Source organism: Ascaphus truei, chromosome 1 (genome assembly GCF_040206685.1).
Source record: "Ascaphus truei isolate aAscTru1 chromosome 1, aAscTru1.hap1, whole genome shotgun sequence".
NCBI classification, from domain to species: Eukaryota; Metazoa; Chordata; class Amphibia; order Anura; family Ascaphidae; genus Ascaphus; species Ascaphus truei.
This window is the reverse complement of record NC_134483.1, coordinates 258457419-258476007: the sequence shown is the minus strand read 5'-3', so window position 1 is coordinate 258476007 and position 18589 is coordinate 258457419. Positions and strand designations below refer to the sequence as shown.

The window sequence follows — 18589 nt, the reverse complement described above, 5'->3', positions numbered from 1 at the left end:
GATTTGTATACGTTATTGACAATGTTGCAAGTATCTTATTTTTATATACTTTGTTATTTTTCATATATATACACACGTTATATTGTATACCATATGGAAGAGTCAATCAAGCAATATAAACAACATTGATAGTTAATGAAATATAACTCTCATAGAAATATGAATCACATTAGGGACAATATCAAAATCCAAACAATTTATATTTTTGAACAATGCACTGAATATGATAAATTGAATTAAATTAATACCAAGATATATGTGTTGAGATGCATGGAGACACACTCTCAAGACTCCCCTAGATATCAACCATGTAAGAAGTGTTTTAACTCCCACTCATGGTTAATGCCGTGTGGATGGAGAGTGTTGAGAGTGTATATCCAATACATCTCTTGTTTATTTAACATATTTTCCCTATTGCCACCTCTAGGATGGCAGGGTACATGTTCTATGGCAGAGAAAGAAAAGTTTTTAATGCCCCCATGTCGACATTGTGCAAAGTGTCTGGGAACTGGATGATTTAAGTCCCCTTTCTTGATTAACCGTACATGTTCAGATATTCTTATTCTGAGTGGTCTTATAGTGCGGCCTATGTATTTTTGTCCGCAGCCACAAAAAAGAATGTAGATAACGAATGAAATGTTACAATTGAGAAAAGACTTAATGTAATATTTCTTGAGGTTGGTATTATAAGAAATATATTTCCTTTGACAAGCGTACTGGCACATAGAGCACGTTCCACTTATAAAAGCCTTTTGGAATGCTTGAAATTTGAGTTGAGTTGGACTTAGAATTAAACATGCTTGGTGATAAGTGTGATGCCAAAGTGTTGGCTTTCCTATAGGAAAATCTAGGGCCTTGTGCCAACATTGGGCAGATGTCTTTGTCTAGTAAAAGTGTATGCCAATGTTTAGAAATTATTTTACAAATATCCTGAGATTGTGAGCTGTATGTACTGATAAAGAAAGGACTTTTTTTATTGTCCAATCTTGACAATATTTCTCTATCTTTTTTTGGAATATAGTTCCTAGTTTTTTTACACACAAGTTTACTCCTCTCAGTATGATCTGCTTTAGCGAAAGCTGTTGCTATGTCTTTTGCTGAATACCCTCGCTCTAGAAACCTATCAGACATTTCCCTTGCACGGGACAGAAACACCTCATTATCTGAGCATAGTTTTTTCAATCTGATAAATTGAGCCCCTGGTATGTTCCTGATCAACGACCGTGGATGGGAGCTTTGAGCACATAATAATGTGTTTCTCGAATTTTGCTTCCTGTAGATATCGGATTGTATGGTTTTATTTGCGTCAATATACAGGAGTAAGTCCAAAAAGTGAATATGATTAATGTGGTGCTCAAAAGTGAATTTAATATTGTATGTGTTATTATTAAGATAAGTGAAAAAGGAAAATAGTGATTTTTCGTCTCCCTTCCAAATAAAGATCAAATCGTCAATATATCGCCGGTAAAAGACGATATTATGACGATATGAATTGTTACTGTGATAAATAAAACGTGACTCCCATAAACCCATAAATAAATTTGCGTACGATGGTGCGAAACTTGTGCCCATTGCGGTACCCAAATTTTGTAAATAAAAAAGTGAATCAAATAAAAAATAATTATGTGTTAATAAAAAAGATATTGATTGTAATAAAAAAGTGCATTGTGAGATAGATAAAGTGGATTGATCCAAAAAGTGCTCAGTAGCCTCTAAACCGTGTTTGTGTTCGATGATAGAATACAGGGAGGTCACATCCATGGTGACCCACCTGTATTCATGTGATCATGGTAACTCCTGTATACTGACGAGGAAGTCTGTAGTATCCCTGATAAAGGATGGTAGTTTGAACACCAGGGGTTGTAGAAACCTGTCCACATACCGCGATAACCCATCTCCCAAAGATCCAATACTCGCAACAATGGGTCGACCAGGAGGGTCCACCAGCGATTTATGGATCTTTGGGAGATGGTGGAATACCGGAATCACGGGATGTGGACAGGAAAGAAAAAGAAACTCTTTATTGTTAATAACATTCAGAATTTGACCCGTCTCTAGTAATTCTAGTAACTCAAGACGGTACTCACATGTGAGATCACCCTTTAAATTGTAATAGGTGTTTCTATCACTCAATTGTCTGATGGCTTCGGCATGATATTGGGATATTTTGCATATAGTTTTCCCATGACTGGTCCATTCTTCACTGCAGTCAATGCTTTTTTTCAGATTCTTTGCGAAAGTCAATGCAGTGTAATGTAATTCATAGAATATAAAAGAGAGCAAGACACAGCCTATACTGGCTGCAATTAAAATTAGGTAGGAAATTAGAAACTAAGCTATTGTATATCATTTAAAAACTAAATAAATTTTCTTTACTTTAAATGACCACATCTTCAATTAACTTTACATAAATGAAAGTCTAATAGTTTGCTGACTTACTTAAATGTGAAGATAATAAATAGAATTTACTAAAAAATTAAAATGCCTCTTAAATTGTTGATTCATATATATTTTTTGTGTGACACTATAGTTTTTTTTCTAATGTAAAAAGGAAATTACAGTACTTACTATATTCTATTTCTTGTTTGGCAACAGTAGTTGATCTAGTGTTATATTTCTAGATGCCTAACATTCAAGCAACAAAGGCTATTAAAACCTTTAACTTTTCAAACTCAAGAGCCATGGATAATTCAATAAGTGGAATCCTAACTAATATGAATGTGTTTCTATGTGGAACTGATGTCAAAGAAATGGCAGTGGGAAATTCATCAACTAGCAGCACAAACAACAAAGTAACTGATAATTCAACTGGTGAGTGAAGATTTGTGTTAATTTATTTATGTACAATTTTCTTTGTAGTGCATTCAGTTTCCTCTACATTCTTAAGGTACAGGATACCTAATTAAACATTGGAAATGGTAGCAGTAATTGTAAATACTGTATAACTTCAAGATAATTAAGTTGGCATTTCTATATGTTGGTTCTTGCACTGAACATAAAGATTTATACATTATGGTATAGGTTGTGTTCAACAACAAGCTTCAGTTTTATTGCACATGGTATGCATGTCAGATATGTAATGTAAGTGGCCAGTTTAGAGGTGACACAATCTTATATATATCAAATTCATTAATAATTATATATAGGTTGTACATGGAGATTTATAAAATATCAAATATTCAGAGTTCCAGGACAAATGCAAAACTTTAAATAATCACATTTAAAGCCACTAAAGTTTACAGAATTTCTAAGAGCTTTGATTTTTTTTATTAAAAAGACATATTTCTATGCTTGAAAATTGTTTTACAAACACTTATGTAAATGTGAAAACATTTAATACATTTTGTAGTTCCCAATGTCCATTAACTTAAAAAAAAAATATTGTGGTAATGCTTCTCCTAAAATTATCAAGGTACTGTAGGCCCAGATCCACAAAGCTTTGCTAAGTTACTTAATGTGCTAATAACCTAATTTAGAAATCTTCACGTTAAGACTAAACGTGTATCTTCAATAACAACATAAAGCCATGTTTTCTATCATAAACAGTATAGCATTATCGATAATGATATGCAAACTATATGCAACGGAGGCATTATCAAATAGCATTGTATACCAACTAAAGGGGCACATGCATCAAGTACAGCTACGGGTTATCACACCCGGTGTTAACTCCCATTGATTTGACTGAGCCTTAATGCCAGAACCTGGACAATAACCCATACCAGTATTTGATGCATGTGCCCCAAAGTCCATTAAGGTTAGTGTGAGGACTTAACGTTACTTTACATTAGTTAGGTCACACCTAAAGTGGTGTTACTCACATCCAGGTTAAAAAAGAAAATGTGTTTTAAAACGTGTATTCATCTCTATGAAGACAGTCCTGGTAATGAGCAATGTTACCCTGGTGGCGCTATCTAATTCAATTAAATATTCTTAAATAGAATAAGTGAATAAAAGTGAAAAATGTAAATATGTATATCAAGTGAGTGAAAATATATCACTTAATCAGTGCATAAAATAAACGTGCACATGAAAATCAGATGAATAATAATAACCTCAGGACCGAGTGATCATTGAACACACACAAATGGAACCTTCATAGAGTAAATAAAGGACCAAACATAGTGCAGACTGATATGACACTTTATAAGGGTAAGTAAAATGTTGAAATGCACTCACATGGTACTAGAATTATAAAAGCAGTTTGATCCAATTATCTACACCGACAGCTGGAACCTGGAGTACTTTCTCCCCCCACTGCTGTTCAGCTCTGTCGGCGTCTCATGTCTTCGTGCTTCTGGGTGGTGATCTCCCGGATGTTCAAGCGGAAGGCGATTTTCTCAGGCAGCAGACAGCGTATCGCCACATAGACACTCTACGCGTTTCACCTCAAAACGTTTCTTCAGGATAAAATATTGAAATTATTTGAAAAATGTGAGTACCATCCATTTGGGGATTGGGAAGATTTAACATCACAATATTGGAATCAGATATGTTTTCACTGGTTATTCGATGAACCTGGATGTCTGAATAGAGATGTTGGATCAAAAGGGAGGATGTAAGTCGAGAGGTGTCGGGCTGTTTGGTCAGCGGAGAAGGGTAGAGTACCAGGTCTGGAGACAGACTCCCTGTGGGTAAGACTCTTTGTTCTCCCAGACTCGGTGGAGACTACCCAGCAGAGGTATAGGGCTGGCAAGAGGAAGCTGTTGCTCATATTCACCGTTCCCATTGGCCAGTTTGAATTTCCTGCTTACCTGCTTCCTGAGCACATCGACACACCCCCTCCCCTGACGCATGCAGCAAAACGAGCCTCCATCTTGTGATTGGCTGTTGTGGTTAAGATCCATTCTCTGATTGTTTAACATGGAAGAGGGACTGGCGACCAGAGGATACCGAGGTCTATGTAAGGGGACTGCCTGATCAGAGAACCAGACAATTTTGGGACTTGGTCCGTTGAAGCGCTGGTGGGCTTTTCAAAAGTGCTTTGCTCTGAATAGCAAAGTACTTGGCACAGAGTTAACAGAGAAGCCTGGCCTAGCTGAGGACAAGTCTAGAGTCATGGCCAAGTTCTAATAATCAATAAAGACATGGCCAGTGGGGAAGCCAGTGTGAGGATTGCCCGTTGGCCCCGGCTCAGTGATGCACCCCACGATGGGACAGGTGATACGCGCAACCAGCCTAAGGGGATACTACACGTCCCGTGCTTAGGCTCCGACCCCATGACACGTCCCATGATGAAGCAGCAGATGCGCCGCTCTACCAGGCTGGGTGACACCGAAAGAGTCTCGCTCAAGCTCTGCCCCCGTGATGTCATGGGTGAGGCGCACCACATGCAAGCTACACACAAGTACGACTTCCACTCTGCACTCCGGACGAGCTTGCGCGGTTGTAAGTCGGTGGCTATCAATATCTCCACCTCAGCCCTGCTGTCCTGTCTATTTTGTGGTGGGCACTTGTTACAGTATGCTCAGCCCCACAAACATGGACCCCGTTTTGGTGGTTCGAGTCTTGAACTTGCACTCAGACATGTTTAAAAAAGTGGAGACATTTCTTGATCAGAACAGTCAGCGGAGGGAGCAACTCCAACGGACTGTACAAACTATGACTAGTCTGGCACCACGTATCCCTGCTATTCCTCTCCCATCAGCGGTGTCTGCCCCTGCAGCCATGCCCACAGACGCAGCCTCCGAACCCCGACTCCCTACACCCAACCTCTTTGGTGGCGATCCGCTTGGCTGTCATGGGTTCCTGGATCAATGTCATATCCAGTTCGAATTGATGCCATCTCGCTTTCTTTCAAAGCGGTCTAAGGTTGCCATTATCAATATCACTACTAGTGGATGATGTCTTGGCGTGGGCTTCTCCCATCTGGGAACAATGGCTGGACCACAGAATTCCACAGAGTGTTTGACACCCCTGTGTGAAAGATAACAGCTGCATCATCTCTGTTTCATATCTCCCAAGGCAACTGTCCCGTGGCCAGGTACGCGGTCTAATTCCGAACCATAGAGGCTGAGACCGGCTGGAATGATGAGGCATTGGCGACGGCCTTCTGGCAAAGACTCTCCGAGAATCTGAAAGATGAACTCGCTGCCCAGGAACATCCCAAAGAGCTTGAGTAACTCATCGGACTATGCATCCGAGTGGACTTAAGGCTACAGGAGAGAAGAGCCGAGAGAACTCAACGCAAATCAGGTACGCAGTCTTTCCACAACTTCTACGCAGGGTCTCTTAAACCTCCACTTCCAGACCCGGACAACAATTTGTCACCAGGTGAGAAACAGCGCAGATGTGATGCAGGACTCTGCCTGTACTGTGGAAATACTGGTCACCAGGTACTCACCTGTCCCCACATACTCACCTGTCCCCACAAGTTGGGAAATGCCAAATTCCAGTGAAAGCTGGGAGGACTTCACTGGGATCTATTTCCGCTTCTCATCCTCAAATACCATGTTGACTCTTGATACCCATCACCCTACATTAACTGGAGATACCTTCAAGGCCACCACTCAGGCCTTTATGGACTCTGGGTCAGGTGGAAATTTTGGCGACCAGGGGTTTGCAGAAAAATATAACATTTCATTGGTGCGTAAGTGTCATCCTGTCAGTCGGGAGGCTATTGATGGCCGCCCCTTACAACCTGCTTTTATTTCTCTCAAGACTATCCCCTTTCAATTGCAGACCGGAAGAAGACCACACCGAATCAATCAAGTTAGACGTCATTCATACAGCTACCGTGGATGTTATTCTTGGACACCCGTGGCTCCAGCAGAACACCCTCGGATCAACTGGACAGAGGCGCAATAATTTCAATGGAGCTCGTACTGCTCCAAGAATTGCTCATTACCTTCCAAAGCCCTATGCGGGGCCTCCATACATGAACAGGTAACCTCTCTTCTTGCTAAGATCTATTCCGAATTTCAGGATGTCTTCAATAAGGCCCAATCCGAGGAGATGCCACCCCATCGGTCATTCCACTGCCCCATCAACCTATTACCCAGTTCCATACCTCAGTGAGGTTGTTCCTACCCTTTATCTCCTCCAGAGACCAAAGCAATGAAGGAGTACATCCAGGAGAATCACCAGAGAGGTTTTATTCTGAAATTCTTGTCCCTGAGAGGTGCAGGGTTTTTCTTCGTGAAGAAGGAGGGGTCTCTCAGACCGTGTATAGACTATCAGGGGCTTAATAAAATCACCATAAAAAACGGTACCGCTACCTCTTGATGCCGAACTTTATTACAGGCTCCAGGGTTCCACCATTTTCACCAAATTGGACTTACGGGGGGGCTTACAACCTGGTGAGAATCCAACAAGGAGATGAGTGAAAAACAGCCTTTAATACTTGGGACGGCCATTCCGAGTACCTGGTCATGCTGTTTGGTCTTTGTAACGCTCACACAGTCTTCCAAGATTTCATCAATGAAGTTTTTAGGGATCTTCTCGACCAATACGTCATTGTGTACTTAGACGACATACTAATCTTCTCCAAAACCATATGGGATCATCCTGCCCATGTCAAACAGGTACTCCAACTGAGAGAATCTGAGAGAATCACCTGTTTGCAAAATTAGAGAAGTGTCAATTTCACCAGACCTTACTTCCTAGGCTACATTATCCCTGACACCGGCCTAGAAATGGATCCTGCCAAGGTGAAAGCAGTTTTGGATTGGCCCTGGCCCACAACCCTGAAAGCCGTAAAAATGTTTCTGGGAATCGGCAACTATTACCATAGGTTCATAGAGAACTTCCCTTCTGTAGTGGCACCCATCACGGCATTAACACAAAAAGGAGCCGACGTGGCAATGTGGTCTTCTGATGCCATCCACGCCTTCGAGAAGTTAAAGAATGCCTTCATCTCAGCTCCGGTGCTCATGCACCCTGATCCAGGCCTGCCTTTTACCCTGGAGGTAGATGCTTCAGAAGTTGGGGCTGGAGCAATGTTATTCCAAAAATGTCTCCAAGCCAAATTGCACACCTGTGCCTTCTTTTCCAAAAAATTCTCATCTGCCGAACAGAACTATAGTACGATGTGGGCATTTACTCGAGTGTACCAAAAATCAAGTTAACATTCTCACTGACCATAAGAATCTTCTCGACATTTGAAGGCGCTCGCCACTTGGAGTCGTGACAAGCAAAATGGTCCTTTTTCTTCTTTTGATAAAATTGTATTATTTCTTATCTTCCCGGTTCCAAAAACGTGAAGGCAGATGCTCTCTCCCCTCAATTTCTGGTGGAAGACAAGACCGATGATCGAAAGGAAACCATACTCCCTCCATCATGTATAATCTCTGCCAATACCTTTGACTCATTGGAAGAAATCGCACAAAGCCATTCTGATGTTCCTAAAGGTCTTCAAGTCCCAGAGGGACGTCTCTTCACCGCACCATCTTATCGTAGAAAGGTACTGAAATTGGGCCAATTTTCTAAAAGTTCCAGGGACTAAGAGAGCCATCGATTTCCTGGAACAGACCTGCTGGTGGCCAGGCATTCGCAAGGACATGTGAGAAAATGTGAAAAAATAAAGTGCGCTACTACAATCAATAAAAGTGAGGTGATATATTGATGTACAAAAGGAGGTGACCTTTAAACAACATAGAGTATATGGAACGTCTGCAGCTGTGGCACCAGGGATGGCTAAAATACCCCCTAATAGCAAACAGAAATACAAAAAACACAGCGCACAACGCTCATAGTGCATTAAAAATTATATTAGTAACCACAAAATAAAGGTGAGTATTAAGCGTACATTTAGATAGAAAAAACAATCATTTCAGGGTTAATGTTACCCAAGCACCAACGGACGCCAATAGAGATGTCGTGGCTCTCTCCTTCTCAATCCCTCAGCCTCGGGGTAGGGTCTGGGTGGTCTTCCGATCGGTAAGGTGTTACTACAGCCCTCAGCCTCGAGGTAGTACTTAGAGGGTCTCCAGTTCAGCTGAACAGCAGTACAGCCAATTTGCCGTGCCAAGCAATAATGTCTCACACTGTATCAGTCTCTGTAGCAGCGGAGCACACGCTGTGGGGCGTCTGGATTCGGCGCTTCCTGATTCGTGACGTCACACGATCGCGACTGAGCGTCGCAAGTCAGCAAAAGCACCGGGCTGGTTCACACGGGGTGGTTGGTAGTGAGGGTTCACAAGTAGTCTTCAGTCCAACGCGTTTCGAGACCACAGGGGTCTCTTCATCCGTCTGATCCTTTCCAGGTACTCTGCCGGTGGACCCCAACGAGGGTCCCACCGCTTCACGGGAACTGCAACCGGATCACGGCAACACCAACCGCATGGGAACAGCAACCGCCGCTATCCCTATCACTAACCACTGCTAGAGTGACAGCAACCCTAACCTAGGGCCTGTCCCTGAAGAACCGCAACCTGGGATGGCTTGGGGGAAAACTCCTAGGGCCTGTGGACAATAACCTGCCCCCCTCTTCCCCCAGCTACCCAGTCCTAACTGTAACTGCTACTAGCTATTAACTAGCTACTCCCAAAGCACCTGCAGCTGACACACCGCTCACACTGTCAGCCTGCAGGGTTCCACACTTCACACACACTGCACGCACTGTGCCCAGCACATACAGCGATACTACTCACAGGCAGCTGCAATCACACACAGCCCCTGGATCCCGCAGCAACCACACTGCTAGCACACTGTGCCTCTTTGACAGTGCCCACAGCTCTCTCCGCTGCGACACTGCCAAACCAGCACCTTCCACACTCAAGGGTCACCTCCCTAGTTAAGGCGTCCCTCTTCAGTTACCCCCTGCCCTTTACCTGGGAATTGGGGCCTGCCTGGGAATCTAGGGAGGACCCTTACCTGATGCAGGAGCCACGCGCTCCCTGCACCCTTCCTACTCCTTCCTCTGCTTCTTCCTGACTGCTGTTGCAAAGCCCGGGAAATGTATCTATATTCCCGGGCTGAGCTTCCTCCAGCCCTATTGGCTCCTCTGGGGCACCTGGTGCCTGTCTCCCTAAGCCTCCTGGGAATTGTAGTTCCCAGGGGCTGCCTAATGCATTGGGGCCGCGTGCGCGCTTCCCTCGCGCATGCGCGAACCCCTAATGGCCGCCTCAACCTTCCTATCCTCTTCCCTACTCTCGCGTGACCTCTCCCTATCTCTGGAGTCCCATCGCGCGCTTTGTACTCACTGCGCATGCGCGAGCTAATGCGCAATGGCGGCGCCCTCCTCACAAGCCGCCCAGCCGGTGGCAACGCGATCGCGGCCCTAGCGACGGCCCGATCGCGTCCCCGGCAACCAGCCTGCACCACCGAAGTGCCGGCGGGTCCGTCAAGGCCTCCGGCGGCACCCGCTACCGCACGGCACTCGCGGAGGGGGGCCAGAAAGAGAAAATTTACCTCGGGGCTACATTCTCCCCTTCGCAGAATCCCAACACCCTCGCTTGGGTAGCAACCATGCAGTGGATTACACAATGAAAAATGCATAGTAAACCGTACATCATACATAAGCATTTTCCCGTTCGTATCCAACATCCCCGCATGGATACCCGAGGCCAGCTGAGTTTCAGATTGGAGTGCCCCTAACAGACTGGGTGAGGGTATCCCACCTTGACTCCTGTGAGTCTTTTGGAGCTCAAGACCTGTCCCTTGCACCAACCCACCTTCTCCCCCTCGCAGAAAAAATAGTAAGGGGTCCTGGTATTGACCCTTTCCGGTTCCTCCGGTCTCGTCTCATGGGAGACAGGGAGGTTCAGTCTCTTGCCTCGATCCACCACATGGCGAACATAGCGCTCCATCGCGCACCTGGGAGAGGCCACAACTACCAGAGCGGTCTCAACAGAGTCTTTGTCCGCTCCAACAATCCCTTTAACGGTGACTTCGTCCGCGGACGGCACCACTTCTTTGGGTAGGCCCGGGTCTTGAGAAGGCCAAGCTTGGAGACTCCTCGTGCAGGAGTATGTGTCGCTCCGGTCCGCTACACCGGATACCTTCATGAGGTCGGATTCGTTCCACGATCTGCAGAGATCTTCTGGGGGAGACACCTCCACCAGGATGCGATGACGGGGTGAGCCCATCGCCCGGGTGACCCTACCTCTGGAGTCACCAGGCTCCACGATCACCGGGGAGCTCACACCCGACACCCCTGGGGCAGTCAACTTACCCTTGTCGTTGTCGGCAGGTACTGATCCCAAGCCTGGGACCGCTGGTACCTCGTTGATAGGCCGGACTGTCAGTTGCAGGGCACACGGGCCCACATCATGGTCTGCATCAGTTGAGGCGGGTGCCTCGATGACCTCACTGGAGTGGTCCGCCGGGAGGCGCATCACCACGCTCGGTGGGTCGCTAGAATCATCACACATGGGCGGGGGTACAAGCACCTTACCCTGGCCTTCCGGAATCGGTGGTTCTGGTCTCGGTGGTTCCTGCTCGGGAACCGGGTCTGGAACCGACATCTGGGGTTCCGACATCTGGAGCTCCGCCTTCAGCGGCTCTGGCTCAGCATCTAGAAAGTTCATTTGGGCACACGGGCCCTCCACCACCTCCATGGCTGAAGTGGACAAATCAGTAGCGGCTTCACCCACCTCGGTAGCACCATCAGGCGCCTCTTCCTCCGCAGGTTCCGCCATCAGAAGTTCCTGCTCCTCCATTTGCACGTCCCCTTTGAGAGGGTCTGCCACAGTGGTCTGGACACACGGGTCCCCGGCGGCCTCTGGAAGTAGAACAGACTGGGGACACGCATCACTTACTTCAGGAGAGAGGTCCGGCTCCTCCTCTTCTTCATCGGCTGGTTCCGCCGCCTGGGGCAGGATAGGCTGTAGGAACCAGGCCCCGCAACACTCACATTGAGGCCCCCACTCCAGTGCCTCCCTAGGACAGTCACAATTTGGCATAAAACACTGGATACCCAGTTCTCCATCCAACTCGATGTTCTTGAAGTCGAGCGGTAACTGCGACAGGACTGCTCCCGAGGCACGGGCTTTTTGCAGGCAGGGACACGCTAGCACAACTTCATCTATTCCTGGCGCTCGCCAGGGCATATACACATTGGAGTGTAACCCCTGGCAGTCTATTTCCTTCTCAGGGGAAGGACACTCCATTTCTACAACAGTGTCCCCTCCCACTGGCCGTTCTGTAGGCTGCGGCAGTTTGGGTTGCAGGGTCGGTACCCTGCAGTAGCCACATATACGCCCCCAAGCCAAATTACAAGACGAGCAGTCACCTTGGTTACAAAAACAGTCTAGGTACCCCTCCTCGTTCGCGTCTTCCAACCGCATTTTTACCATGCACGCCAAAATATTAAGGTCCATACTACCCCAGAGACTCAATGTTTGTATTGTACATGGACACAACAAAAAGGATACGCTCCCAGCCTTGGTCTGCCAGGATCCATACGACGGTGAGCAATTTTCTCTGTACCCAGTACTCTCTTCCAGGGAGTGTTGCGAGCTCTGTACTGAGTCACTCACAGTGTGGGGGCGGGGCTCGGGTTTTCCCGCCAGTCCTGGATGACTGTTGGCAACATTTTCCCGCGCGGCCGGGAACTTAGCACGTGGCTTCCTCCGCCTTGAGGGCTTCCCCATGGCGGAACAAAAATAGGACACAAATTTAGAAAAACATGTACAGGGCACCCCAGGTCTGATATCTCAGCAGCGCCTCCAAATGTAACCCTTTTTGTAAACCGGCCGACCCACCCAATATCACATTGGCCCCTCGTGGTCTAACCGGTCCCTTCCCCTGCAACACACCTGCTCTAAAGGACTACTGGTACTGCATAACCTGTGTGGCTCCAGGAGATCTGAGCCTCCGCTAGCTGGGAGCCTGGGGAAACCCTTAACGTTACCTGGTGCAGCGCCTCCACTTACCCAGGATCCCCCGTTAGGAAATATAGCCCTGAGTAAGAAATACCATAACACACGTATACGATAGAAAGAATACTAACACTTTACTTAACACACACATATAACTCAGTACATAACATCACATAACATAACATAACCCGATGCTCTATCCGCATCACCTCAGCCCAATGTCTGGTGTTCCCCACCCAGTGTCCTGTGATCACCCCACACCCAATGTCTTGTAAATCCTACGGAGGTCGTGGGTGACTGCGCAGTCACTATGTTAAGCTAGGGCCCAGTTGGTGCACTTTATAATATTGAAGATACCTTCCGAGCACTCCGATGCTCGGGACCGCAACTCTCTTCTAAAAGGGTCAGACGTCCGTCTGATCCTTTCCAGGTACTCTGCCGGTGGACCCCAACGAGGGTCCCACCGCTTCACGGGAACTGCAACCGGATCACAGCAACACTAACCGCATGGGAACAGCAACCGCCGCTATCCCTATCACTAACCACTGCTAGAGTGACAGCAACCCTAACCTAGGGCCTGTCCCTGAAGAACCGCAACCTGGGATGGCTTGGGGGAAAACTCCTAGGGCCTGTGGACAATAACCTGCCCCCCTCTTCCCCCAGCTACCCAGTCCTAACTGTAACTGCTACTAGCTATTAACTAGCTACTCCCAAAGCACCTGCAGCTGACACACCGCTCACACTGTCAGCCTGCAGGGATCCACACTTCACACACACTGCACGCACTGTGCCCAGCACATACAGCGATACTACTCACAGGCAGCTGCAATCACACACAGCCCCTGGATCCCGCAGCAACCACACTGCTAGCACACTGTGCCTCTTTGACAGTGCCCACAGCTCTCTCCGCTGCGACACTGCCAAACCAGCACCTTCCACACTCAAGGGTCACCTCCCTAGTTAAGGCGTCCCTCTTCAGTTACCCCCTGCCCTTTACCCGGGAATTGGGGCCTGCCTGGGAATCTAGGGAGGACCCTTACCTGATGCAGGAGTCACGCGCTCCCTGCACCCTTCCTACTCCTTCCTCTGCTTCTTCCTGACTGCTGTTGCAAAGCCCGGGAAATGTATCTATATTCCCGGGCTGAGCTTCCTCCAGCCCTATTGGCTCCTCTGGGGCACCTGGTGCCTGTCTCCCTAAGCCTCCTGGGAATTGTAGTTCCCAGGGGCTGCCTAATGCATTGGGGCCGCGTGCGCGCTTCCCTCGCGCATGCGCGAACCCCTAATGGCCGCCTCAACCTTCCTATCCTCTTCCCTACTCTCGCGTGACCTCTCCCTATCTCTGGAGTCCCATCGCGCGCTTTGTACTCACTGCGCATGCGCGAGCTAATGCGCAATGGCGGCGCCCTCCTCACAAGCCGCCCAGCCGGTGGCAACGCGATCGCGGCCCTAGCGACGGCCCGATCGCGTCCCCGGCAACCAGCCTGCACCGCTCCCCGCACTGGCCCCCACCCTCGCGAAGAGCCGGCGGGTCCGTCAAGGCCTCCGGCGGCACCCGCTACCGCATGGCACTCGCGGAGGGGGGCCAGAAAGAGAAAATTTACCTCGGGGCTACAAAAATATGAATTCAGTAGCACATTTTGAAGCAAACAAAAAATTATACTTTTTCACATTCTGTTTCATTTTGTTGTAGCTGATTTCTGCCATTCTGTTATATCTACTCTGGAGAATACAACATCCTTAAAACTTTTGTGGAACACATTTCGTCCTTTACTGATGGGAAAGATAGTCTACACACCTGATAATGCTGTTACCAAAGAAATCGTAACCGAGGTAAGAGGAGATATTTATAACATAAATATTTTAAGATTATCACAAATGGCATATCTGTGAGCACGTGACTTGTATATGAGACAAGGGTTAACACACAGCTATCTAGCTGATCCACTTTTCACTTTCGGCAAAGGTCCCTCAAATGGGATACCCATATAACATATAATATAAATATATATCCTCAATCCGTACCAATATACTGTATATAACATGAATCTTCTGCCACTACCAAAGCAATTATCAAAGTATATATGTTTCCTATTTATTATGAACAATATCTACTTAGAGCTGCAATTCAAGCTGTCATTTTTTATGTTCATTCAATATGTGCATCAGTACAATCTACACACTGACAAGTAATTACCTAAGTTGCTGATCGATTCGTTCTCCTGTAATCGATGGCTGCATTTTGGCTGGGGGTTCACTAAATGCATCTTGGGTAATCTTCTGCTGCACTGAAAGCGAAAGTTTTGTGAGGAAGATGATGTGGCTAGGCAAGCACTAGATTCAATTGGTTCACTGCTAGAGAGGGCAGGGTTCAAAAAGGTGATGCTGTTTCAGAAAGGGGGTGTGACTTTGTATATTGTTGCTATAAGAACAAAAATGTCTGTTACATTAGAATACATTCAAAATGTCTTTAAAATTGTTTATTTTTTAAAATGCTACAAGTATTTTCTCATACAGTAGTACAAACTGATTTATTTAAAAAAAAAAAACACATATAGGATATTGCTTGAACTACTGCTTTAACGCCAAAAAATCTGTTGTAGCAAATGTGTCCCAAAGTCTAAATTACTCTCTACAAACTGTGCAAAAGTTCAATCAGAGACCAAAGTATTACAGTACTTAAAGTTTAGTTTTAATATCCAAAAAGTACAGTGCTTAGCTTACAGAAAAAGATTATTACAAGGTCATACACTATAAAATGCAGACAGTTTCTTAAAATCAAAAGATAAAAATAAGCAGAGAACCCCATATGTTACTAGAGATGGGCAATTTTTTTTTGCCGAATTTGTATCCACAGCAGAATGGCCGTTTCCTTTGGTCCACGGATTTCAGCGAATCAATCTCAAAAAGGGTGATTCGTGTTTTGCAGATTTTTTATTATTATTTTTACTATTATTTCCAAGACACTCCATGGATTCCGCCACCCGTGGATGGATTTGTAGAATCCAATCCGCGGATTCAGCAATCTGTTGGTGGATTTTTAAGAATCCATCAACACATTGCTGAAACCGCAGATTGGATTCTCTCAATCCATCCATGGGTTGTATTCAATTGTGGTTTTTGATTAATCTGCACAGATTAAAACCAACCAAATCTGTTTGCAGATTTTACACCGCAAAATGGATTTTGGGGGGAAAATCCAGGAAACGGATTTGGGTGAATTCGCCCATCTCTAGTAATAGATTCTTCCCAGAGATGTCACTAGAGTAGGAAAAGATAAGAAGTCACATGTCTGATCCCCAAAATAAACCTCTGTTGAATTCTGATTCATAATCCCAGATTCCCAGATACAGGGTTTATATTAAAAAAATCCATCTTCATTGAAACTCACTGAAAACATGCTTTCTAGGTGTGTCCTCAACCCACCCCTTTTTATCAATCAGTCCCATGACAGTTTTACGACTGAAAAAAAAAACAACTTTGCCTCAATATATAAAATATTTCATAACTTTGTTTCTATATTACTATAGTACTTAGACAAACATCATCTTCACTGTTGCGTCTGTGTATTAATATTCATGCCTGAATATGAAATATGACTACATAACTTCTATTTTGCATGGGAAACAGATATCAGAGATTATACGTTGAAATCCCGTTTTTTTGTGAATCATTTGATTTGTGTCATCGCAATGGCTACCAAAATCTATTTCTTTTTCTTGTGAATTTCCATCAGGCCCAGGATTTCATATTTAATAACTTCCACCATATCTTTAGGTTTTCTTGGACACTCTTGCTAATTTTTCACATATCACCCACAGAATGCCTTTCAAGGTGTCAGGATCCGTGATCCGCAACACGCTCAGCGCACCCGGCACTTACCCCAACTCGTGATCGGGCTCCCCGCTCCTTCCATGATCTTTCATGTGTAGCTTCCTCTACCTGGCATCAGCTGCCATCCTAGGGGCGCGCGCGCATCCTGCGCGGAGTTAAATACACTGCCATCTGGTCCTGCCTCCAGGTTGCGCCCACACAGTGATGTCATTGGAGCACAGCACGCACACACGGCGCATGGTCAGCGCGCGCCAGCACCACGTCACTCACATCACAGCCCCTTCTCACATTTGTCTCCTGCATTGGAACTGCCAATCACAGCAGGTGCTGCTGACTCGCCTCCACTCTGCTTCTTCCTCATTGGTGCCGGTTTCGCTTATATGCTCAGCCGTCACACTGGCAATTTGGCTGAGCACAAACCGTTGTTTGTTCGAAATGTTCACTGCTACCCTTGCCTCCACAGTCTTACCCTGTACTCCGGTTCCTAGCTCTTTTGTTCCTGACCTCGGCTACTCTTTTGAACTCCGCTCTTCTAATCTCCTGACCCCTGCTACCAACGACGATCTGCACCTCTCCAATTCTGACCTCGGCAAAGTACCACAACGATCCGCATCTCTCCAATCCTGACCTCGGCAAAGTACCACAACGATCCGCATCTCTCCAATCCTGACCATGACTAAGTACCTGCAATGTTCCGCACCTTTCCAACCCCGACCTCAGCAACTACCCCTGACTATCCTTACCTCTCCAACCCCGACCCGGCTACCTCGATCAATCTACACTCCAGACGCGCCCACGAGGCTGTGGGTGTGTTGTATATCTATCCCCACCTTGGCCTTGTGGTCACGCCTTGTTTGCGGTGAGCATTCTGTTACACAAGGTACATTTAAAAGGTTTACGTTTATTCAAGTGTCAGGACAGCATATCTCAATCCCCCCATTTACAAAATCAGATATCCTAATCCCTAGATACCAACAGTCCTGTAAAACACAGGCCTGCAGGCAGAGGGTCAGGAGCGCACTCTCATCCAGGTATATATATAGTGGGGAGAAAGACTACAACAGTATTCTTAATAAATGAATAGAAATTATCTCACTCACATTTAGGGGTCTATGCAGTAAGCAGCGAAAAAAACCATTCGCCAGTTTTGGAACTAGCCATGTTTTTGGCGTGTTAAACTCGCTGTATGCTGTAAAGGCTGAAACAGTGGCGAATGAATGCGCCACTACCATTTGATAAAATGGCTAGTAACTGGAGGCGAGACGGCTGTCTGGCGAGAAGCTGCCGAGAAGCCGTCCCCTGCCGAGATCTGTCTGCAGCAGAGAGAGATCCGCCGCTCTCTCTGCGCAAAGTTCGGCATATTAAAAATTATTTTATAAACCATTGTATTCATAGTGTACATGTGCAGGGGGACTCCGGAGCTGAACCGCATTGATTTCAGGTCCGGGGACCCCCTGCTTCCCGAGATACAGGCCCTTTATGAGGTGCCGGTGTCCCTCTGCATTTAAAGGTCCCGATCACGTGACCGCGGAATGTAAACAAAGCAGAGCGATACCAGCACCCCCTAAAGGGGCCCGTATCTCGAGAAGCAGGGGGTCCCCGGACCTAAAACCAAAGCGGTTCAGCTCCAGAGACCCTCTGCACATCTACACTATGAATGAAACACACATATCAATACACAATCATTCCTTACCTTTGCGGCTATGTGCTATGATAACGAAGCAGCATGAATATATTTTTAATAATACTGTACAGTGAGCAGGGGGTCCCCTGAGCTGAACCGCATTGCTTTGTGGACCAGGGACCCCCTGCTTCCCGAGTTACAGGCCTCGGTATGTGTGATCGGGTGGCAGTGTCGCCGCCATGTTTATAGCTTCCCATACGCCACGTGCCCGAAATAAAGATGGTGTCGACACTGTAACCGATGCCCCAAACAGGGGCCTGTAACTCGGGAAGCAGGGGGTCTCTGGGGCATAAATCAATGCGGTTCAGCTCAG

General features: G+C 46.3%; 1 protein-coding gene across 5 annotated transcripts in view; it reads left to right on the top strand.

Moving 5' to 3' along the window:
* Window positions 1–18589, top strand: part of LOC142496631 (phospholipid-transporting ATPase ABCA1-like) — a 1672602-nt gene that overhangs the window by 476973 nt on the left and 1177040 nt on the right. For all 5 annotated transcript variants that reach the window (XM_075603302.1, XM_075603295.1, XM_075603331.1 and 2 more), the window contains 2 exons: window positions 2622–2811; window positions 14452–14591. In XM_075603302.1, the coding sequence (XP_075459417.1) occupies window positions 2622–2811; window positions 14452–14591 (330 nt within the window). The remainder of the gene's footprint in view (window positions 1–2621; window positions 2812–14451; window positions 14592–18589) is intronic.